General features: G+C 47.7%; 2 protein-coding genes and 1 long non-coding RNA gene across 4 annotated transcripts in view; 2 read left to right on the top strand and 1 right to left on the bottom strand.

Moving 5' to 3' along the window:
• The first annotated feature begins 5,703 nt into the window (after positions 1-5,703).
• Positions 5,704-8,400, top strand: HOXD8 (homeobox D8). The gene is made up of 2 exons (XM_020806246.3): positions 5,704-6,711; positions 7,585-8,400. The coding sequence occupies exons 1-2, from the start codon at positions 6,072-6,074 to the stop codon at positions 7,884-7,886; spliced, it is 942 nt and encodes a 313-aa protein (XP_020661905.3). The 5' UTR covers positions 5,704-6,071; the 3' UTR covers positions 7,887-8,400.
• A 5,549-nt stretch (positions 8,401-13,949) lies between these two features.
• On the bottom strand, positions 13,950-16,113 carry LOC140702153 (uncharacterized). The gene is made up of 2 exons (XR_012081207.2): positions 15,961-16,113; positions 13,950-14,873 (listed from the first exon to the last, which is right to left on the bottom strand). It is a non-coding gene; the product is annotated as an uncharacterized LOC140702153 (long non-coding RNA).
• A 123-nt stretch (positions 16,114-16,236) lies between these two features.
• HOXD3 (homeobox D3) overlaps positions 16,237-21,494 on the top strand; it is a 51,636-nt gene continuing 46,378 nt past the window's right edge. Inside the window, exon 1 of one of the 2 annotated variants that reach the window (XM_072980485.2) lies at positions 16,237-16,370. The gene's annotated coding sequence lies outside the window, so the exon portion shown is untranslated. Of the gene's footprint in view, positions 16,371-17,221; positions 17,297-21,494 lie in introns of those variants that run through there. The other variant, XM_072980493.2, reaches the window with a different exon arrangement.

Raw genomic sequence — 21,494 nt, 5'->3', positions numbered from 1 at the left:
CCATTGAGGGAAAGGTTAGGGAAGTTGGCGTGCTCAAAGCCGCTAAGACGGAGCAAGGACAGGCTTGAGTGGCTGCAGAACCCCAGTTCACGAGAAAGCTTCATTTCGGTGCCTTTAGCCTGGGGTCGAAAGGATTTCAACTTGCCACCGATTGATCCAAGGCCATGTTTATTGATTTCAAAATGGCGGCACAGACTCAGCAACAGAGTGCGAGCTTATTGTAGGAACCTATGGAGCGTCTTTGCTTCCAAAAACCAACACATTTTTTTTAAAATTACAAGTCATTTTGGTTTTGGGGATGGGCTTTTTTGGTGTGTGCGCGTGTGTTTTTTTTTTTGTTTGTTTGTTTGTTTTTTTGATGGGTTGATTGGCGGTAAGGAATACGTCGAGCCTTTTCAACAAAGCAGAGGCATTTGGTAATGTAATTCCAAAATGAAGGGTGTTTAAGTGAAAGAGAGGAAGTCGTGACTGCAGAAAGCGAGCAAATGAAACCCACAAGTTCAAGGCAGCATGGTTACGAACATGAAAACAAAATACTGTATAGGAAGGAAAATCCACAGCTCCTAGATATGGGGGTGGCTGAGTGTCATAAGATCTGCATTGAAAAAGGAACATCGTTCCCATCAAGATAATATTTCATTTTCCATAGGCTTAAAGAAGCTATTTATCTGGTTCAGCAAAATATCTATGAATGAAGAAGCTCATTCAAACAAACAAAAGGCATCATTACGTTCGTTGTAAAGATTGCCTCTTCACTTCAGATGTAGGATTGGGCGAGACACAATAACCTCTTCTTTCTTTTTGTGTGTGTGGATATAAAGAGTACTGGTTATTCCTTGTAATTATTGCACGTTGCTTAGATTTGGGAGGAGGGGTCCGTTAGTAGGTTTAGCCAACAGAGATTGTTTTCAAACAAATAAAAATATTTCTAAATTCATAGAAATCAAATGCCAATACATTCCTTTCACGGACAGCTTTGGAAAAGTATAAACCTGTGGCACAGACTTCCTTTGCCGATGGGAATTTCGTTTTTCCACTAGAGGGCAGTGTTGTTCCATTCTCCGATAATTTTCGGTATCTCACCGGGTCTATGTATTTATTAAAATATGCATCGACGGTGCCTGATGTTCTCTGAAGCCATGGATTTAGTGTTTGCGGCCTAAAATAAATGAAGATAATCAGGTACTTTACTATGATCTAACTAATCATGCCGGGAAAATGTACGCAGACCTCATCTACAGAAGTTCTCACAAACATGACACCACTTTTAATTATTACAGACTATTGGACATATGAAGAAGAAATCTGTATCTCCAGGTGAGTTGGAGAGCCACGCACTTATAATTAAAATTCTTGCAGGAAGTTCAGCGAGAAACAATTATGTACAGATATGTGTATATAGCGTATCTATAAAGAATGAAATATTTGTGAAATAGAATAGGAGACAAGTTATTCTTTAGTAGGAGCTGTTGTCTTTGTTAACACTAGAAAATTCTCCAAGTCCTTTTTGAATGTGTGATCATATTTCTTGCCTGTTTTGAAATCTGTTTTCAAACCCAAAAAAATAAAAGCTGCAAAACTGCACGACATTAGAAGACAATGAACGTCAAGGCCTTTTCTGTCAATATGGAAACTGTATTTGGGAGGATTCCCCTTCCACCGTTGCCCCAAAAGGCACTCAGGAGAAACAAAAGGATTCCTCCCCCCCCCCCCCCGTTTCCAGGCCATTCATCTTTCACTCCTACGTGAGGGGTGGAAAGGCACAGGAGACTGTATGTCTTAATAAAATTAATTTCTCCTCAAAAATCTTTCCTTAAGTACTGTTAATTATACATAGAAAAGGAATTTCCTTCATATCTAGCATTACTATGTATGCAGCTCGTTTTATACACATAGATATGTGCTGTGAGTCATCAAGCTAAAACTAAGGTAGAGATACCCTATTAAGATAAGTCACATATTTAAGGAGCGGCTTCACCCAGGCCATCTTGCATTCCCAGTGACTTTCTGTGGCTTTAGTAGGTGATTAGAACCTAGGCATCCTGAGTCCTAGCTCCCCACGCTATCCATTGCACCACACTGGCGATCACAGAGCGCTGAGCAGCAAATCAAATTTGCTGGAACTGACCACTAGATAAATGGGAATAAGACTGGTGCCAGGAAAAACAAGGGTAACAAAGTGAAGTGAAGCAAAACAGAGCAAAAAAGCAGAAGTATATGGGCCACCTTGAAGATAATGGATTTATTTCATTTGTGGGTTACAGTCCACTCTGTCAGAGATATGGAATACAAGCTCTTCCGACCACAGATTGGTACACACAATGAACTATGGTTGTGGGGTTGGGGACCAAGTCCGGTGGGACAGTGGCACAGGCAACGGACTTTGAACAAACAGCACAGAAGAGCCAGAAAAAACCAATCCCAGGAAGACGGCGGGGTCTCTTATATGCTCAAAGGAGGTGGCCTGACCTGTTTTGATTCCACTGCTTTGCTCTGAGAGCAACCTATGGCTTTACTGCCATCTGCGGGGAAGTCTCGCAAAGCTTGGAACCAAGTCAAGTGGCAATATGGGTGCCGATACCAGTATTTCATCCTAATTCTAATGTCAATGCTAATTCTAGAATTCATGCTCATGCTCATACAGTGTTCATACAAACAAAGTCCATGATCTGCTTCATCAATAGAGGAAAAATCGTTGGAACAAATCAGGCAAAACCAAAGGAGGAGGAGGAGGAGGATGGTGATGATGATGATGATGATGATGATGATGATGATGATGATGATGATAATAATAATAATAATAATAATAATAATAATAATAATAATAATAATAATAATAATAATAATAATAATAATAATAATAATAATAATAATAATAATAATAATAATAATAATAATAATAATAATGACAAAAACCTTATGGCACCTTCAAGACTGCTCCATGTTAATGTGAGCTTCCGTGGAAGTCCATTTCATCAGTGATACCTTAGTGGTTAGTGGTATTACCAAATCAGACCGTGACTGACAACACAGCAGCCGGGGTCTTGTAGTCTTCCCTCTTTTAACATTACAGACTTAAGGGATGGCGACCTGCCCCCCCCCATACGTATTATTCTTCTGCAGCCCAAAATCACGTTTCACTGAATAGATTCCGTTTAAAATTAGCTTTCTTCCCTGGCTGCGGCACGTGCTTTCCGCCTTCCCTCTGTCGCTATTGAGTTAGAATTTCCTTAATGGAAACCACAGCATAAATTTTACGCCAGGAGAAATTCATTTGGGTTTCTCTGAATAAATGTAGCAATTTTCAAAGAGTAAACACGTATGTGCTGGGGGTGAGTTGATTTTTTTTTAAAGTCAGGGGTAGCGTGAGAGGAATAAAAGGGGAACAGGAGAGAGAAAAAAGAGAGAGGAAAAGCAAAGGAAGGAAGGAAGGCGTTCTATATCCACAGATATTTTATATGACTCGCCGCACTGGTCGCTTTATCATACTGCTCTGTCTGGCTTTACTGTATAAAGTTTGGTGTCCATATCGCTGTTGCAGTGAAGCCCGGTGAGATTGGAGTTTATTTTATGTAATCTGAAAATCTGAAGGCGTGTGTGTTTTGTTTTTAAGTTATACCTGCCTCCTTCTCTCAACTGAAGGAAAACTCTGCTTTGCACGAAATGCGTCTTACTGGAAATCTACCCGGACCACCGCCTTCCAACGGAGACCTCTTTCCCCAGTTAAACCGGTGCCCTGGTGGATGTGAGAACTTCCCCGGGCCATCCTGTGCCTAACGCCTCCCTCGCTACGGGTTGCCTGCGACTTGCTCTCTGTTTCAGCTCGTCTGTGCACCGGGGGGGGGGGAATCAAAGAGGGCTCCCCAAGTCCCCGATCCATTACTGCAAGGCGAGGGGCCAGACGGTGCCGCGCCCTGTGAGCGCAAACCCGGCGAAGGGGCGAGTTCGGGCCCCGTGGCGCCAGCCCGAAAGATCCCTGCCGACCGCCTTGGGTTCCTCCCTGCGCAGCCGGCGACCACGCTGGCGTTTGGATGGGCCGCGGCAGCAGAGCCGGCCTGGGCCGAACTCAGTCGCCGTCAACTGGGAGGGAAGGGCGGGACGAGGAGCAGCGGCGCGCACCAGACCGCCCGCCGAAGGGCAAAGGTGTCCGGCGACCGGGCTTGCGGTGGTCCTCCTTCCCTCCCTCCCTCCTTCCTTCCTTCTTTCCTTGGGACAACTTTCCTTTATTTTGGGATTCGACCTCAAGTTATCCCAGAGCTCACCCTCCCCTTCACCCCGATATGATTTCCCCCCCTCTCTCACCCCCCCCCCCCACAACAACTCCCCGCCTCCTTTGACTGCATGCTTGGTTTGGCTCGTGACGTCCACCGAGGGTGAAATGATGGGAAGCGTATTCATAGGCATGACTCCCATTAAGTATCAATTAATCCGGGCTCGGCGGCTGGGCGCTGCTGCACCCGGCCCACCCTAACTGGGGTTCTCATTTGCGAGCCTCGGGCTGCTCCGCTAAGTTTCCGAGGCCCCAATTTTAAGGCGGTTAAATTTTTACGCATCCCCCCTCCTACGAAGCGAACCCACCCCCATCGCCCCTCCTAAGGGGAAGTAGGTGTCAACAGACGATCCTCTTGCAGCCCCCTCCGGCCTCTCACCTCCCCCGCCCCTTGGGCTGAACGCCGTATGCCGCCGACATCAATGCCAAACGCCCATTGAGTTCTCCCGGTGGGCGGCGGAGCCTCTTTCTCCTCCATCCCCCCCCCTAAACCCTTTCCGGCCTCTTCCCCCCCCCCAGCCGGGCCGCCCAGCCCAGCCCCCTGCCCTTGTCCCCTTTCATGGTTTATGACCTTCTGGGGCTGCACTTTACCAAGACCATTGGATTTGAGTGGGCGGGAAGGGCCCCCCTCCATTGCCCCCCTCCCGGGCTGGTGGTTAAAGCGCTTTTGTTTCGCTGAAGTTTTATTGTTTTAAGGGTCCCTGCTCCAGCCGGCCTTAAAACTCGCGTCCTTTGACTCCGGAAGTGGAACTTCTCTCATTTCATCCGAGCTGGGTGTGAGATTTCCTCCCCCCCCAAGACGCTTTGCACATTCTCAGAGGCATTGTCTCGTTTATGGAGGCCTAGCTGTAAGGACCCCTTTATAGCTGAGCCGAGAAATAAGCTCAAATCAGTATGAATAAGGAACCTTCTTCTCCACTCAAGCCTTCCTTGAATGACTGCCCCCCCCACAGAAGCCTCAACTCCTCTTTAGAGTTTTCCTGTTTCGAACTCGGGCCTTGCTTGTCATTTAGCCTTTATCAGGCCCCGATCTCTCTCTCTCTCTCTCTCGCTCTCTCTCGCTCTCTCTCTCTCTGCCTGGATCCCTGTCTCAGTGAGTGTTGGGAGAAATACTCCTTCCTAAATGAGCTCCCACACCGCTGGGGGGCTGGGGTGGGGAGAGAGAACCCGACTGCTCCCCGGAGGAGCTGGCAGAGTAGCTTCAGCCTGGCTGGGTGGCTGCTGGGTTGGTTGGCCGCGCTCTTTCCGCTTCGCTTTGCTCGCCGGTGAGCTCCGTGCCCGGCCTCCGGAGGGGAGAGCGAGCCAACCCGAGCCAGCCCGCTCTCCTGCTTTGTCGTCAATGCCGGCCCGTGTGTGAGCGAGCCTGTGTGGCAGCGGGGCAGCGGCGACGGCCCCTGTGTGTGTGTGTGTGTGTGTGTGTGTGCCTGTGTGCGCGCGTGTGTGCGCGCATAATAGGAAATAGTAAAAGCAGCGAGGCAGGTCAGTCGGCCAGCGATTAGGTCGCAGTTCTGGTCACTGCCAGCGCGTCGGCAGAGGCAGTCCCGTGGAGTAAGCTGGGAGTAAGCAAGGAGTAGCAGAGCGGGAGCCGAGGGAGGCGGAGGTTCGTGGGCCTCCTTTTGCCTCGCTTAGCTCGGCCTGGCCTGGCCTTGCTGCTGTTGTTGCCGTTGCCGTTGCCGCCGCCGCCGCCGCCTGCTCCTCCTCCTCCTCCTCCTCCTCCTCTTGCTGCTGCTGCTGCTGCTGCCGCCGTTTGCGGGGCCTCCGCTCGCCCCCCCCCGCCTGCCTCCTCCGCCGCCGCCCTCCGATGAGCTCCTACTTCGTCAACCCGCTCTATTCCAAGTACAAGGCGGCGGCGGCGGCGGCGGCAGGAGGGGGCGAGCCGCCCATCAATCCCGCTTACTACGACTGTCACTTTGCGCCCGCCGCCGCCGCCGCCGCCGCCGCCCTGCTCTACGGAAACAGCGCTGCGGCCGCGGCCGCCGCTGCCGCCGCCGCCTCTGGCTTCCCAGTTCCCCAGCCCAGCCCGGGGCCCGGCTCCGCCGGCAGCGTCGGCCCGGAGTACTATCACTCTTCTCCTCCTCCTCCTGCTCACCAGCACCCGCACCACCCCTCTCAGCACCCTCAGCAGCCTTTGGCCGGGGGGAGCCCCTCCGCCTACAACCACCACCACCACCACCAGCACCACCAGCCGCCGCCGCCGCCGCCACTGCCGACGCTGGTCCCGCCACAGACGTCCTGCGCCGGCCTGCCTTGTCCCGGGGACCCGGCCAAGTTTTACGGATACGATAACTTACAGAGACAGCCGATTTTTACGACACATCAAGAGGCCGAGCTGGTCCAGTATCCTGACTGTAAATCGTCCAGTGCTAATATTGGCGAGGAACCAGAGCCCTTAAATCAAGGCGCGTCTCCTTCTCCAGTGTTTCCCTGGATGAGACCACAAGGTTGGACAACCCAGGCGAAAGCCCCTTCGCTTCCCTCCCTCCCTCTCTCGGGCAGCAGCCACGAAACCTTTTCTTTCTTTCTTTCTTTCTTTCTTTCTTTCTTTCTTTCTTTCTTTCTTTCTTTCTTTCTTTCTTTCTTTCTTTCTTTCTTTCTTTCTTTCTTTCTTTCTTTCTTTCTTCCTTCCTTCCTTCCTTCCTACCTACCTACCTACCTACCTACCTACCTACCTACCTACCTACCTACCTACCTACCTACCTACCTACCTACCTACCTACCTACCTACCTACCCACTTCTATTTTCTGTGAGCTCCGTTTTCGGCCTCTTCACTTCGGAGACTTCTTCCTAGCTCTCCCGGGACTGACTACGTACACGGTTGACTGGCGTGCTTAAGCCAAGACAATTTTGAATTGTGGGATTGAACAAACTCGCCCTTGTATGCTTCAGAATGGAAATGTGCTCATCCCTAATGGGAGGTTTGTGGCCTCTTGGGCACAAGTCACGCAAGCCCACCCCCCCCACCCCCCGCCCCGCCTCGCCTTGTACAGTTAAACCGGAGAAGTTGGACTGAATTGGATTTAGTTAGTTTCAGTGAGTTGCCTAGTTCTAATATGGCAGGTTTAAACAGGCAAACCTCACCCTGCGTTTTGTGTGCAGGAAAATACCTGAGTCAGTTCAGTGAAGTGCATCAAAAAGATTCTGTAAGGGTTCTGTCTCCGAGTAAATAAACGTAGGAGATTCTGAAAAACCCGTCGACCTCCGTGCGCGCGCGTTCCTGGCTGGGCTGGGCTGGGCTTGGTTGCTCGTTTTGATGTTTTTTGGTAAAGAATCGCGGTCCTTTCTTTTCTTCCCCCCCTCCCTTTTCCCCAAACAGCAGCTCCTGGTAGAAGGCGAGGAAGACAAACCTACAGCCGGTTCCAAACTTTAGAGCTGGAAAAGGAGTTCCTTTTTAACCCGTACCTGACCAGGAAACGAAGGATCGAGGTCTCCCACGCCCTGGGACTCACGGAAAGGCAGGTCAAGATCTGGTTTCAAAACCGGAGGATGAAGTGGAAGAAAGAGAACAACAAGGACAAGTTTCCGGCTTCCAGACCAGAGGAAAAGGAAGGGGGGGACGCCAAAAAGGAAGTCCAGGAGGACCGAGAGGGAAGAGGGGAAGGCCCAGCGATGGCGTGAGGTTCTTCTCCTCCTGGTGAAAGACAATTTTTGGTTTTAGCGGGGAGGCTTTCTCCTGACTTCCTCCTGCTTCTGCTACTCAGGCACCTTTCTTGCAAGAGTCTCACCTTGTCTCTGAAGCTACCTTAGGACATTTCTGCGCTAGGCAAGAGCTTATTTTATTTCTTCTGGTGTGGGGCACCCGGGGTGAAGTCCTAACCAGCTGCTGCATATTCCTCCAACTCCACCCTTCACTTCGAGTTTGACACTGAAAAATCTAGTGATTTTGTACGTGGCGGGTGTGTGTGTGTCTATCGGGAATTTCTCTTCTCTTCTCAGGACAGACCTATCCAATGCTTTAAGAATCATATCTACCAAGTGCACTTGTATCTATGAAATTTCCTTCTAGCTTATAAAGTAAATTAATTAAGACATTGAATGATTTGTGTGTGTGTGCTACAGAGGGAAGAAATATTTTAATTAAATATTGGTTATGAATGAACAGTAAATGAAATAAAATTTATTCTAATAGTGATATGGAGTTTCTTCTCTACATTTGCCTTATCTTGAAATTAAAAAAATCTAGTTGTTATGACCAGATTCCTGGGGTCCTGAATGTAGTATGATGGCTTGGAAACTTGAGCGAATTCACTCCAAATGAACTAGAAGTAGTTTCCTTAAGAGAATAATCAAATAATCCTGCTGCAATGGCCTGGACAGCATTAGTGATACAGATCGGCCCTTTAAAATCTGGGGCCCACCAAGGGTTTTAGATTACTGAACCATCACACTAGTGAACAAACAGGCTGGGGATTGTGGACATTGTAGTCCAACACATCTGTATGGCATCAGAAGGGGGGGAAGAAGACCAATGATAATTATTAGCTTTACACTGATTGCTATCAGATTTTGCCTTTTGCTGTTCCCAGTGCAAACTTTGGTTGCAATCACCATGGGTGGACACTCGGTACATTCAAATTGCCTTGAATGCCCTTGACTTAATGGGAGTTGGCTCACTTCCCAATAACAGTAGCACTAGTACTGTACTAACAGTAACAACAAAAGCAGCATCCAGTTAGCTGATTTTGAAGGCTGATTTGATCTGACTTGGAAAACCAAATCTGTAAAACATTGTACTAGAAGTGGCTTCCTGTTAGTTTCAATGCACTTGATTTCTGCCTACATGAGTTTCCAAACTGCTTCTTCTTATAATATGTCGAGGTCTAAATGTTGGCCATGGACGAGTTTCTTTGTTTCACAAAGAAAACAAAAACAAATTCATGAAGGCATCTAAGGCATCTTTTCTAATGTCCTCCTGCTTCATGGCCCCATCCATTAAATTGTCCTTCAATCTGATAACAAGAATGGGGCAATGATAGTTTGCCATTGATCTTGATGAAATTTAAGGGCCACTAATCTTCTTTTCAAGGCTACACTCTTTCAGATGGAGAATAAGATGATTTATATTCTTAAACATGAATATGTTAGGTCTGTAGAAGCAATCACAATAAAATTAATGTGGCTTCCAAGTAACTCAGTGCTCAATCCCCTTCCCACCTTTTTCTGTGAAAACAGAGCCTCCATAGACAAAAACTGTATAACTTATTACTACATCGGTGCCTCTCTCAGGTTGATGTAGTTTTCGGGGGGGGGGGGAGGGGATCTTACTGTTCCCAGGCTCATAGTGAAAACTTTTGATTTGAGGTGGTCTAGCTGTCTGGATAGCTCAGTGGTTTAGGTATCTGGTTGGGAATTCTGAGTCCCCACTCTGCCTCCTGGGAGGTACGGCCAGCCCGCGAGGCCTTGGATGAGCTGCACAGTCCAAGGGCACCCCCAGAAAAAGGGGATGGTCAACCACTTTTGAATATTCTCTACTGGGAAACCCCTGAAAAAGATCTTCATAAATCAGAATGGACTTGACAGCAAATGATTGTTATTTCAATCTAATAATGGTGATCAACAAATCTAAGTATAAAGGAGATGAGGTGCAATAGCTGCATTTATTTTATTGAACAGGATCTGGATGCAATGTTAGGAAATTAACCAGCACATAATCAGAACAAGCACCACTCAGTTAAAGCTCAAAGGCCAGTCCTCTCTTTTCTGGGATGGGAGGCCGGGTGGATCCTCAGAGTGGCCAGGCCTCCATGGGCCTCTGAAGACAGTGTGCTTAATTAGTTTGGTCCAGCAAGGTGACATATCCATCTGTCTCTGCAGTGAGTGGTATATTTTATAAACAGTTCATGTGCCTTCCTAATAAAACTTCCAGGTAAAATGAACATTGATTGGGTACTGTTTCCTCCCCCCCAACCAATAACCTAAAGAATTTTGAAGAATAGGAAACAGCAGGGATGTTTCTGCTAGAGATATAAACACCAGTTATCCTTCCTGCTTATCTTAGCTTGGGCATTATTTGGGCAGCAGTGTCATCTCCTTGTGTGTGTTCAATAGTCCCCCTTCCACAAGTGAAACATTTAATCCTACCCAGACAATGCCAATAAAGCTACCTAGAGAAGTAGGAAGGACACTCACAACAGAGTAATTGTAAATAAGAACAGTGGTGGTTGTGATGGGAGGAGGAGGAAGAAGTGCTTTACCTGCAGTGCACACTCGCTGTCCTGCTTCCAAAGGAAGGTATTATAAAATAAATAAATAAATAAATTATGGCCACAGCAGTGGGCAGCTGAAGCTTCGGCCATTGCCCAAGACCTTTCAAGGTGTTCGGGGAGGAGAGAAGATTGGCAATGACGAGACTGTGTGCTCCACTGTCTCAACCGCTATGTTCTTCCTCCACAGACTTTACATGTAAAGACCAGCAAGTCTGATACCGCATAAGCCCTCTGGGACAGCAGACCCCCGTCATCAGACACATGCTTATTCATGAATGTAAGGAGCAAACTTAAATCTGAAACCACTGCAGAGGAACAGAAAACTAGTGAAACATAAAACAGGCGTTGGATTCATTTGTCCATCCTAGCGGTAACTCCAGATCTTATCGTGTTATGAGATAAAATGAATGGCTGTTATCTCCGCAGAGAATTAAGCCTGCTTAAGCGTGTTCAATCGCCTGTTGATGGAGGACGGCCTAATTCGACGCTGGATCGTGCCCAGGGCGCGCAGTCCCCTTTGCGGGTTATGAACAGCACCTTGGCTGATTTTCAGTGAGGTTTCTGTGCTCCTACTTTTTGCTGAAGAGCTTCCTAGCTCTGCACCCGTTTATTTGTCGTACCCTGTATCTTACTGTTGTGAAGGAGAACAGTATTGGGTCTACTATTAAGCAATAGGAAAAGGACAACACACACATATTATGTTTATGCATATGGTTAGGAATGTAGGTGTAAGCGTGAAAGTGCTGCAGAGGTTTGGAAACGTTGCAGAGGAAGATAGAAAAACATCCGCAAACGGCAGCAAAGTGGAGAAAGAGGCTGTGCTTAATAAGCGGGGAAATCCTGCAGTCTGTAAGCCATGTACATCTAGTTATGGTCCATGCCACCTAAAATTCGATGACAGCCAATGAATATTTAGCATTAAACTGATATTTCATTCAACTTTTCATTCTGTTTCCATATGTCTGACGAAATGGGCGTCTGCACAAAAGCTCACATTAAAATATAATAGTTAATCTTTCAGATGCCACCTGTTTTTGTCTTTTGTTTTGTTTCTTTGGATTTTGCCTGATATATTAGGTGCTACAAGACGCCTGTTGATCTCGATGCAACACACTTAAGACGGATGCCTCTCTTGGAAGCCTGGAATCCTAATGCTGCTGGTTGATTTTTAAAATATTATTATTATTATTATTTTACAAGCGAACAGAGTTACGTTGCTTTCTTCTCTGCATTTCGTTTGTCCCAGGCTGGTCTCCTTGCCCCGTCTGCCCTCGTTGCGAACGAGGGAAGAAAATCAGTCCCTTCCTTGCTTTTCCAACGGCTCCTTGTATGAAACTTCATCAGCCCCGCTGAGGTTTATTTTACGCCCTCTAATCTGATGCTGTATTGCAGCCGCTGCGGTTTAAGCATGCCGACCTGGCCGCACCTTGGTGCAAGGAAACGGCGAGGGATTCTCCCGGCCTTTCCCCCCTGAGGCGACTGCTCCTGGTTAAGGCAGGCGGGTGATTCGAACGAAAGGAGGCCGATCCGCACCGGCAACAAGCCTCTGCTTCTTGGGGAACGTGGCCTTCGCGGAGTGTCGGTATGGTGTATATATCGCACAAAGCGCAGGCTAGGCAAGGCACTGTTGGGGCAGAGCGGCCACTCCGTGGAGGGCAAGACCGGCATCAGGCCCGCGCCAAGCCTTCGGGGCTCAAGGGACCTCCCGTGGTTTCGGGCTAACTCTGGCTTCTTTCATTCCATCGCTTTGCCACAGGCTTAGGTGCCGGCTCCTTCTTGCTGGGCGGTGCCCCGAAGGACTGCCTCCACCCCCCCCCAGCAGAAAGCGAAAAATGTCCTGGCGTTCTTACCTATATCCCTCTATTTCTTGCCAACCTCTTTCATATATATGTAAGAGGTTGCCAGGAAACAGAGGGATATACACATATGTATGTATGTATGTATGTATGTATGTATGTATGTATGTATGTATGTATGTATGTATGTATGTATGTATGTATGTATGTATGTATGTATGTATGTGTATATCCATTATATTTATATATTCTATAATGGATATAGATGGCGTATTTTATCAGATACAGAGATCCTGACTGCCTGCCGTGGATGCAGAGGTATAGATAAAATACTGAATGAGTTCTCTCTCTCTTTCTCTCTCTCTGTCTGTCTGAAGACGACTCTCTCACAAAAAGGGGCGTTTCCCCCTCCCCTCGGTCCTTGCCTCATCGCCATTTTTGCATTGTGTGTTTCACTTCGTGGGACAGCAGGAAAGAAAAAGAAGGCCCGTGTTTTTGCCTTTAAGGCTCACAGATTTCTTCCCGCACTTCCACCCTGACGGCTGCTACTCTCTCCGGTCGACCCCCCAATTTTAGGCCCTTTAAAGTCCTATGGATCTCATTGGGGAGGCGTAAGAGTCCAAGCGCGTCTCGCCCTCCCAGGATCAGGCCCGTCCATATCTTTGATCAGGAGCCCGGGAGGCGATCAAGGGTTATTGTTTGATCGGAGCAAACGGACTGCCGTCTCGTTCCCATTTATTTCAACAGGAAATAGATTGAGACGCAGAAGAAGGCGGCCGTTGCGGGACAAAACCTGTTTTCACTTAACTACAGTCTGGAGGATTGCTTCCTAACTAGACCGAGCGGGAGGGGGCTGGGAAGCGGGGGTCCCTCCTTCCGAAAGAGCTGCGTCTGAAATGGTTTACTAGGAGTATCTGTACAGTAAAGAGTACAGCGGTTCCAAAGCGTTGTGAAACAGACGAGCAACGCCCACGGCTTTTTGCGAATTCCCCCCAAAAAACAGCCCCTCCCTGTCCAGACCGCATTCCACGACCCAGCGCCATTGTGGACTCGGGCACGCGCAGAGGAACTGCGGCAAAAATCGGGAAGCAAACAATTTGGTGCATGGATTTGCATAAATGCGGCAAAATTGCCGCAGTGGTCAGTCTATGATTAGTTACCCGGATCCGAGAGGAGCGAACCGCCCGAAACTCACACATGGAAGTAACGAGCATGATTCCCCCCCACCCTGTGTAAATATTAAAATATCTATAGAAATTATTGCTTTGCGCTTTTGCGATGAGAGGCAAATCCGAGTTTATTTTCGGTACTCGCCTCCTTAGATGTAAGCCCTAACGAATCACTGAAACATGCTCTCACTTAAATGTTCGTGGGATTGCAGCAGGAAGGCCATAGAAGAATCGTGGCGGGGAAGCAATTCTCAGACTCTCAAAAGAAGATTGCTTTCCCAGGGAAGAAAAAAAAGGTTACCCCATATTTATCCAATGTTCATTTCAGATTTTGTCTTTTACTTCCAGAGGAAAATATTTGATTTTCGAAGAGGAGAAACTTCATGTTTGCTACGATTCCTGGCAAATATTTTGTCATCTCTGTACTGACACAGTTCAACAAGATCGTTCTCCACTAGCCATTACTTCTCCTCTGTGTCAGATCCTGATTCAATGACAACAAAATGAACATAGGATCTCTTGGTCGTGTTTATTTCTTTTTTAAAAGCCACTCATTGGGTCGAAGTTGCATTTATGGTGTCTTTGCGTTTGCTGTCCTGTAAGGAGGCTGAAAGTTACTCCTTTAAACCGACTCTGATCACAGCAGAGACTGAAAGCAAATTCCCCTGTGAGTGTGAACGTGGGGGAGCACACCGAGAAATACTGTTTTGAAATAGAATGCAGTTACAAACTAATCCCATAGTAAACCCTCATAAAGATTTAGTTCCACTGCCTTTCCCACCCCCACCCCGCCTTTTATAGGACAGATCTTTGGTGGAGAGCGATTTTCAGAATTCAAGCAAAGCAGGTCTCGCTCTTATTTTCCTGGATCTAGGAAACGTCTATCTCAATATATCACACCGTGTTTTTGGCACAATAACCCCAATCCAACTGTAAAATGTCAGCCAATGTCAGCAACTCGATCTGACGCACACATTTACACAGCTGTAAGTAGTGGCGTAGAGTTCAGCAGCACCTACTTTTACTTTCTTATGTTTACGGTGGGCAGGGACTACGGGAAAGAGACATTAAACCGTAGCAATGTCGGCGGCGGCCGGCGCTTGAACAGATACAGCACAGCCGGTAGTTCTGTGGTCTAAGACGGAAAGGCCGCAGATTAAAGGTGGAAAAGCTGTTGAAGCGGTGTGGTTTTCAGTCTGGTTTGGTTTTGCCTCATTTGGGACCCGGCAGGCCTCCTCCCAGCCAGCCACCCTCCTTTGTAATCGCAGACCCAGTTGCTCCCGGGGTGGCTTCTAAGGAACACCGAATTCCCAGCACGTCGGGCGCTGCATATCCAGGGTCTCGAAGTCAAGCCGAAGAGTGGATGTTGTTGGTCCTGTAATTTCCCCTCTAGTCCCATCTTGAGCGGCCGAAGCCCTTTGAGAAGGGTGTTTCCTGCAACAAAGAAGGGACAGCCATAAACTGGCGCAAGCGTCGAGGAGGTCCCTGTTTTTTTATGTTTGTAAGCGCCACTCCAAACGGACCCCACGCTACAAAACGCTCCACAAGAATAACTGCAACCACTCAAACACAGGGAGACACAATAAGCCTTCTCAGCTGCACCCTGTTCTTTCAGATTCAATTAGGGTTGAAACGCTGCCAAGTCTATTTTCTTGGAAACTCTTCCCCACCCGCCGCCGCCGCCAGCTTTGCCTGCTTGCAAAAGTGGACACGGAGGTCTAAGTCAGGCGGCCCAAAATTTGGACTGCCTAAGAACCACTTGCAAACCATGCTTAGAAAGGAGGAAGGGGTGGGTGGCTAAAGGACAGGCCTGCTCATCCTTTTGGTCTGCACGAAACAGACCGGCACTCTTCGGAGTTGGCCCTGTACAGGAAGAAGGGGAAGGGAAACTGGGCCCTACGTTTGGGCCAGGATGGGATGGTTGGTGGGTGGGAAGACATCGGAGCTGCGGATCAAGTGCGGGCTTTTCCTCGGGGATTGGCCATTGGAATCTCTCGCCCCTTCCCCCCCCCCCCAGAGAGTAAAAGTTAAAATCAAAATTCCGCCACCCCCTTTTTTTAATTGCTGAGTTAAACTGAACTCAGCTGATACAGTATCTCTAACGAAGGGAAATAAACAGTGGTGGCGATGGCGAGACTAGTAATGTGGAAAGCGAATGAAAGGGAGAGGGATGGGGGGGAAAGGCGGAAAGAAGACAAAACCGGCGAGGGCGGGGGAGGGACGTTGTGCTTCCACCGGTCTGTATTTTAAAAAGGAGGAAAAACCACTGCAAGGGATTGCAGTAAATTCCTTTTTGTTTGAAGAAAATTTACAACTCGGTAATAGACCTTTTATGACCTATTTGAGCACCTCATTGGCTGCGCCTGGTCATGTGTGAGCGCGGAGGGCTTGCACGGCCTCTCTTTTTTTTTTTCTTTCTTTCTCCCCCCCTCCCTCTTTTCCCCTTTCCTGATTTCCCTGGCGAATTCTCCCCCCCCCCGCATTCTGTCTTTCCCGGAGCCTCGAGCCCTCTTTCGCTAACCTTTGTCTCCGATGAGGTGTATTAATACGTCGGGCTAGCAGGATGGTGGGGTGCCGCTCTCTTTGAGGCTCAGGCTCCCGAAAACAGCCCGACCCTCGCCCCTGTCATTTCCCCGTCGTCAGAGAGGCTCGGAGTGCGGCGAGGGGGGGGGGGGAGCGGGGCGGGGCAGGGGGAGGGGGGGAAGAGAGCCCGAGCTTCCTCGTCTTTGCCAGCCAGGCGGCTTGTTTATCTAGCCAGCTCTCTTTTCTCCGAGCCCGACCTGTCTCTTCCCCCCCACCCCCTCTCCGCTTTTTGTCCTTTCCTTCCTCCCTTTCTCTTTTCCTCACTTGAAATGGCACTCGGATTGCTGCTACCCATGGATTACAGGGATGCGCCGCGGCTCCTCGCTCTTCCAACGAGGCAACGAAAGGGTAAGGAGGATATTTATTCAGTTTTATTTCGGACTCGCTTCCCTTTGCCCCGAGGCGCCGCAGAAATGACTCCCGAAGTCATAAAAGAAAGTCTGTGTGAGAGAGAACCTACAGAGTTGCTCATATATAGTAGGCATCCAGATGGACGTCCTCCTGGTTTTCTTTTATGACTTTGCCGGATGAGATATAGAAGACCCATATCCGTCTCAGCAGAAATCCAAAATGTTTGGGCTTTGGCCAGTCTGGGGGCAACCGCCGGACAGTGCAAAGTGGTGGGTGGTGGGGAGGAGGGGAGGGCAGGAAGCCCTGCCACCTGTCTCTTCTGCGGTGGCGTCCTTGCCACTCGGACCCGACCCTGCGGAGCGTTTTGCAGAAAGACTGTGGCATTGAGAAGCGACCCTTGCAAGGCTCCGAAGGCGGCGGAAAAGGGAGAGGGACGGAAACAGGCAACGTGTGGCGGCAAAAGTATTCATAATCGTAAGGGTGCGGGGGAGGAAAACCTCAAATGAACGACAAACTCCGGCAGGAGTGTTTCAGCCCCGACGCCCCGCAGTCCTTCTCCGTGCCCCCACCCGCGCCCCCGCCCTGCCATGTTTTATTCTCGCTCCTAGAATTCCATCCGCATGCCTCTAATTCGCAACAGGTGGTTTTCCCTCCCTCATCCGGGGCATTAATAATACGCAAAGCCAAAAGCACGCGTTCCTCCTCCTCCTCCCCCCCGCCTTCCAGGTTTGCTGCAGCCACCGTCTGCGTTTTCTAGGGATGGAGTGGCCTTTTAAAAAAAAAAAAAAATACTCCTATGCCTGCGCAGGAGTCGCGCAAGCCTTCCCTAGGAAGCCCCTGCCCTTCCCCCTTCACGCCGAGATGTCTGGGCAGCCGGGGCTTGCCTTGCGCTTCCGCTGCAGGGCAGACAAGAGAGGCCGAAGGTTTGCAAACCTTATAACTTAAGGGTCTCGTTAAACCTTTCTAAGAGGGCGGGAGCGGGAGGTTTGTTGGTGAAACGCTGGCAGATAATGGAACGGTTCTGGGTTGTAATTCCGCGTAATTCGTAAACGTTTTCGGCGGGCCACCGCTTGGGGAAGGGGAGGGGGAATCTTGTTCAAATATTCTAAAGTGCTCCTTGTTGACCAAGAAGATATGCGTGTGAACATGTTCCGCGGTAACCTGTGTGTCGCGGAAAACGAGACCAATATGGCTGCCAAAGATCGGGGATTTACTTTTCGGTTGCAAATGCGGCTTATCCTAGAGCCGTGGCTTTTTGTAGTCCAAAGAGAGAAACGAATATGGATACGTCAATTTATTCCTGAAGCATTCAAAAATTAAGAATGAGGTATGCATGTTACATGTAGGTTGCACAGATCGATGGAATTCCGTTTGAAGGAAGTGGGGGTTATTTCTTTGTCTGTGGGCGGCGTGGGTGGCAGATCTGAGAGCCTGTCTTGTGAGCGTGTGTTGTTGGTATCCACAGTGGGAAAGGGATGAAGTTCGTTTCAGCAGAAGCCTGTTCAGTTTTACTGGGCAAATTTATTCCGGTGCTTACTGTTAAAATGGACAGGACCAGGTTGCAGATTATATTTTCCCAATGATATGTTTATACTGTCTCCAGATGGTTTCAGCAGTCTTCACTTACTACAGTTAAAAGCATGATGCTGCATTATTGCCGCCTTTGTTAAAAAACAAAACAAAACCAAATTGTAAATGAATTGTGCGTTTCCAGGAGGTCTTTTGTTTTATTATCTCGGTGAAAATGCCTTTTCCAAATGTGATGCATAAAACTGTTTATTTTCCTTCTACGCCCATCTTGCTTCGCAGCCTTACTTTTAGGAGTACTCTAAATTATGGGGTGCTCAAGTATCCTGCTGGACACAGAAGCAAGTTTCCGTCTTCTGAACCCATTCTACATCGTGCTGGGTGGTTGGAGGTATTTCATTTCCCCCTCTTTAGGGTCTCGGAAGTTACACTAGAATCATCTGAACCCGAGTTTGGTATTTCAAGTCGTCTCTGTAGAATGTATGTTTCTGAACTGCTAGCAATCAGTCGAGAGGCAACAAAAATACCTGCAAGACTGGGAAGTTTTCGTATGATTAGAAATGAATGGCTGCAGTTTATGAATCGCAAGCACTCCAAGCGGAAAGATGATTCTGCAAAGCCCGCCCACTTTTTTCTCTGGAATAGCGCGTCCCCTCCCCCATAAAGGGAGCCATTAGTTGGAGACACTTTGCAGATTGTATTTGTGCCTGGATTCTCGAAATCTTGCTTTTCACACCTGCTTCAAAATACAGTAGGATGTACTCAGCGGTGTATGTGTTCCAGCTGGTAACTCTATTAACATAGTATGCTTGGGTTTCAAAACATGCAGTGCAACAAAAAAAAACATCTCCAATATTAATAACCTAGGGCTCTGAAAAAAAAAATTCAATATTTTTGGCTTATTCGGTTACTAGATCTGGTGGATAAAACCTTGCACTCAGAATCCTTACTTCTAAATATACCGTAATGATAGAAAGAAAGTGCTACAGGTTTCAAGAGGGTTATCTTCCCTCTTTAGACTGCAGTTTTGCTCACGTTCCGACCAGTCGACCTATCTTTCCTAAATGTCATTGACTTCAGCGGGAACTTTCAGTTGTCTTTGAAATCAATGGGATTTGCATGAAGGTTGTTGAGATTGGAATTCTGACTTAATGCATTTCCCTTTCGGAGGCAGGCGGGTTCGTGAAACTCACACATCAGCCCCAGCATCTTAAGAGGACCACGACGTCTGGGTTCTGGGGCACGAAGAATAGAGCCAGGAGGTCAATAGCTGAGTAAAAGGGGTGGGTGGGTAATTTTTCTAGCGGAGAGTACTACAGCCACAGTGTGTGGATCCTACTTAATTCAGATCTTGCGTATATTTCGAAGGGGGGAAAATGCTCAGGAGGAGGGCCTTTGTGAATCTGTCCGAACTTCCTCTACGTTTGTGGATTTTAAAGATTATTATTATTTAAGGGTGGTGTGGAGTTCTCTCTCTCCCCCCTCCTTGAAATATATTTCTCATGGACTGCTTTATGAGGTTCTGAAGCTGAGGGGTGGGAAGAAGAATTGGAACAAAGACCGTATTTCACTCCTCGGTTGGCAGGCAGCTGTTAAAGGTATTTACAGCTCTACTGCATTGCGGCAACGGACGCTGCTCCTGTGAGGGGGTGAGGACTCCAAAACAGGAAGCGAAGCGGGGAAAGCAGCCGCCATAAACCTTTCGTTTGGTCAATGCGGGTGAGCTTCAGACGGAAAACATAACATCAGCCAAGAGATAACCGATAAGGACTAATGAGGAAGTCCTCCTGGCACAGAGCCACTTGGGGGTGGGGAACCTGCAGTTTTCTAACAAGGTCCTACCATCAAACGAATAGCTTAATAATAGGCATGGGGGTGCAGGGGAGGGGGAAAAGAAGAATCGTACCTCCCCATCCCTCCCAGACAGGGAAACCCACGAGCAATCTGCAAAAAAAAAAAAAAAAAAAAAAAAAAAAGAACCTGAAATGGAGGAGAAAGGTTTTCCTACCTGGGACAACAAAGGTTCCTATCAGATCCCGTGGAATTAAAAAACAAAACAAACAAAAAACAGAACAAAGCAAAACCCGATATTGATCTAAAGAGGTTGGAAAAAAGGTGGAAGTAAAAGGAAGAAGGCGTTTGGAGAAGCAAAAGCCCCAGACATCGTTTCAGAGCTCCTTGTGATGGAAACACATAGTTGCCTGTCTTCAGAGAATATTATTTGGCTAAATCCAATTGCTAATCCCAGCAGGATTAAGATCATAGAATCTGTGAGATCTTCCTATAGTTCCTAATCCCTTTCATGCAGTAAATCTACTGGAGTTGAGACCGAGAACTGGATCAGGCATATAGTCTAAAAACCAAGAAAAACTTAAAAACAAAAACTGGTGGTGGGTAGAGTTTGGCTGAAGATAAAATAAAATAAATTTAAGGAACCAGAAACTTTATGAATGGATGGATGAGTGTAACAACAGCAATGTAAGCTAGCAGTTTTGAGCTTATTTCTTGTGTGTTCAAATAAATCTGGCAGGCAAGGTGACACTCATAAGTAATAAATAGCTAATTTGAAATCCTTCAATTTGGTTCCATTACTGAGTGTCATAATAGGGCTCTGGATACAAGGGCTGGGTGAGTGCTGTTGGGAATGAGATAAAGAAGGAAGACCTCTTTCAGTTCCTCCCATAAATTGTTGAAAACTCTGAAGCCTTTGGATCCTCTAGGCACCCCAGTACAGTAGTAGGTTTGACAATGTGACCCTTGGCCACAAGCCTACCTAAGAGTCTGGCCTAGCTTAAAACCCATGGCATATGGGGCAGGATTGAAGCCGATAGCGAGGAGGAGCAGGAAGCTTGGGCCATAAAGGACCACTTCCAGTCCTTTTCATGTTGGCTTCTTTGTTGTATGGGCTCAATCTTCTGGTTCTTGATGGGACTGCAGTATTGTTTGGTTCGCTTGCTTGTCCTTTTAGCAAGTCTTCCCTTTGGCTCCTGTCTGACTCTGAAATGGACTGGATAAAAGCCGACCCTCTTTCACCCTGAACAGAACAGAAAACTTATAGTACTGAAGCTCAACAGTGCTCTTTGAAGGATCAGTGTGGATGTCAGAGGAAGAGGATCCATCCCCAGTAGCCCTCTTCCATTTGAAAAAAAAAATACCAGCCTATTCAGCTCTCCTGTTTGCTTAACCAGATGCATGGATGAATACAGAATGGCTCTGCTCTCAGAGCTCAGTACACACTCTCAAACCTACACCAAAGTCTTCTGCTTCTCCTTTGCCTTATTTTAAACAGCTGTGGCTGTTTCCCCTTGTGGTCAGAGCTGAGGCATTTCTGTAATTCAGGAACAAAACAACCCCGTTTTTCCCTGCTAAACACCCAGGAGGCGCAACGGTGTTCCAAGGAGAAAAGGGCGTGTCTTTCAGCTACGAGACAAATACTATCGAGTGCCAGCTGTAAAAAAAAGCTCTCCTTAAATATCAAATAATTTTAACTGTATATATATAAATCGATCCCTCTCCCTAAAAAAAAAAAAAAAGTTACAAGCAAGGAAAGGAGCGTTTGGGTTTTCAGGCATTCTGTCCTGCACGCAGACTCAA

The sequence above is a fragment of the Pogona vitticeps genome, chromosome 1 (genome assembly GCF_051106095.1).
Source record: "Pogona vitticeps strain Pit_001003342236 chromosome 1, PviZW2.1, whole genome shotgun sequence".
Classification (NCBI taxonomy): Eukaryota; Metazoa; Chordata; class Lepidosauria; order Squamata; family Agamidae; genus Pogona; species Pogona vitticeps.
The sequence above is the reverse complement of the archived record's forward strand: the minus strand, read 5'-3'. Positions and strand labels throughout refer to the sequence as shown.

What these genes read in the sequence shown, in the direction of transcription:
- HOXD8 (XM_020806246.3), top strand. Translation starts at nt 6,072, where the DNA reads ATGAGCTCCTACTTCGTCAACCCGCTCTATTCCAAGTACAAGGCGGCG. An exon ending in TCCCTGGATGAGACCACAAG is followed by an intron (nt 6,712 to 7,584) that starts GTTGGACAACCC and finishes TTCCCCAAACAG; the next exon opens with CAGCTCCTGGTAGAAGGCGA.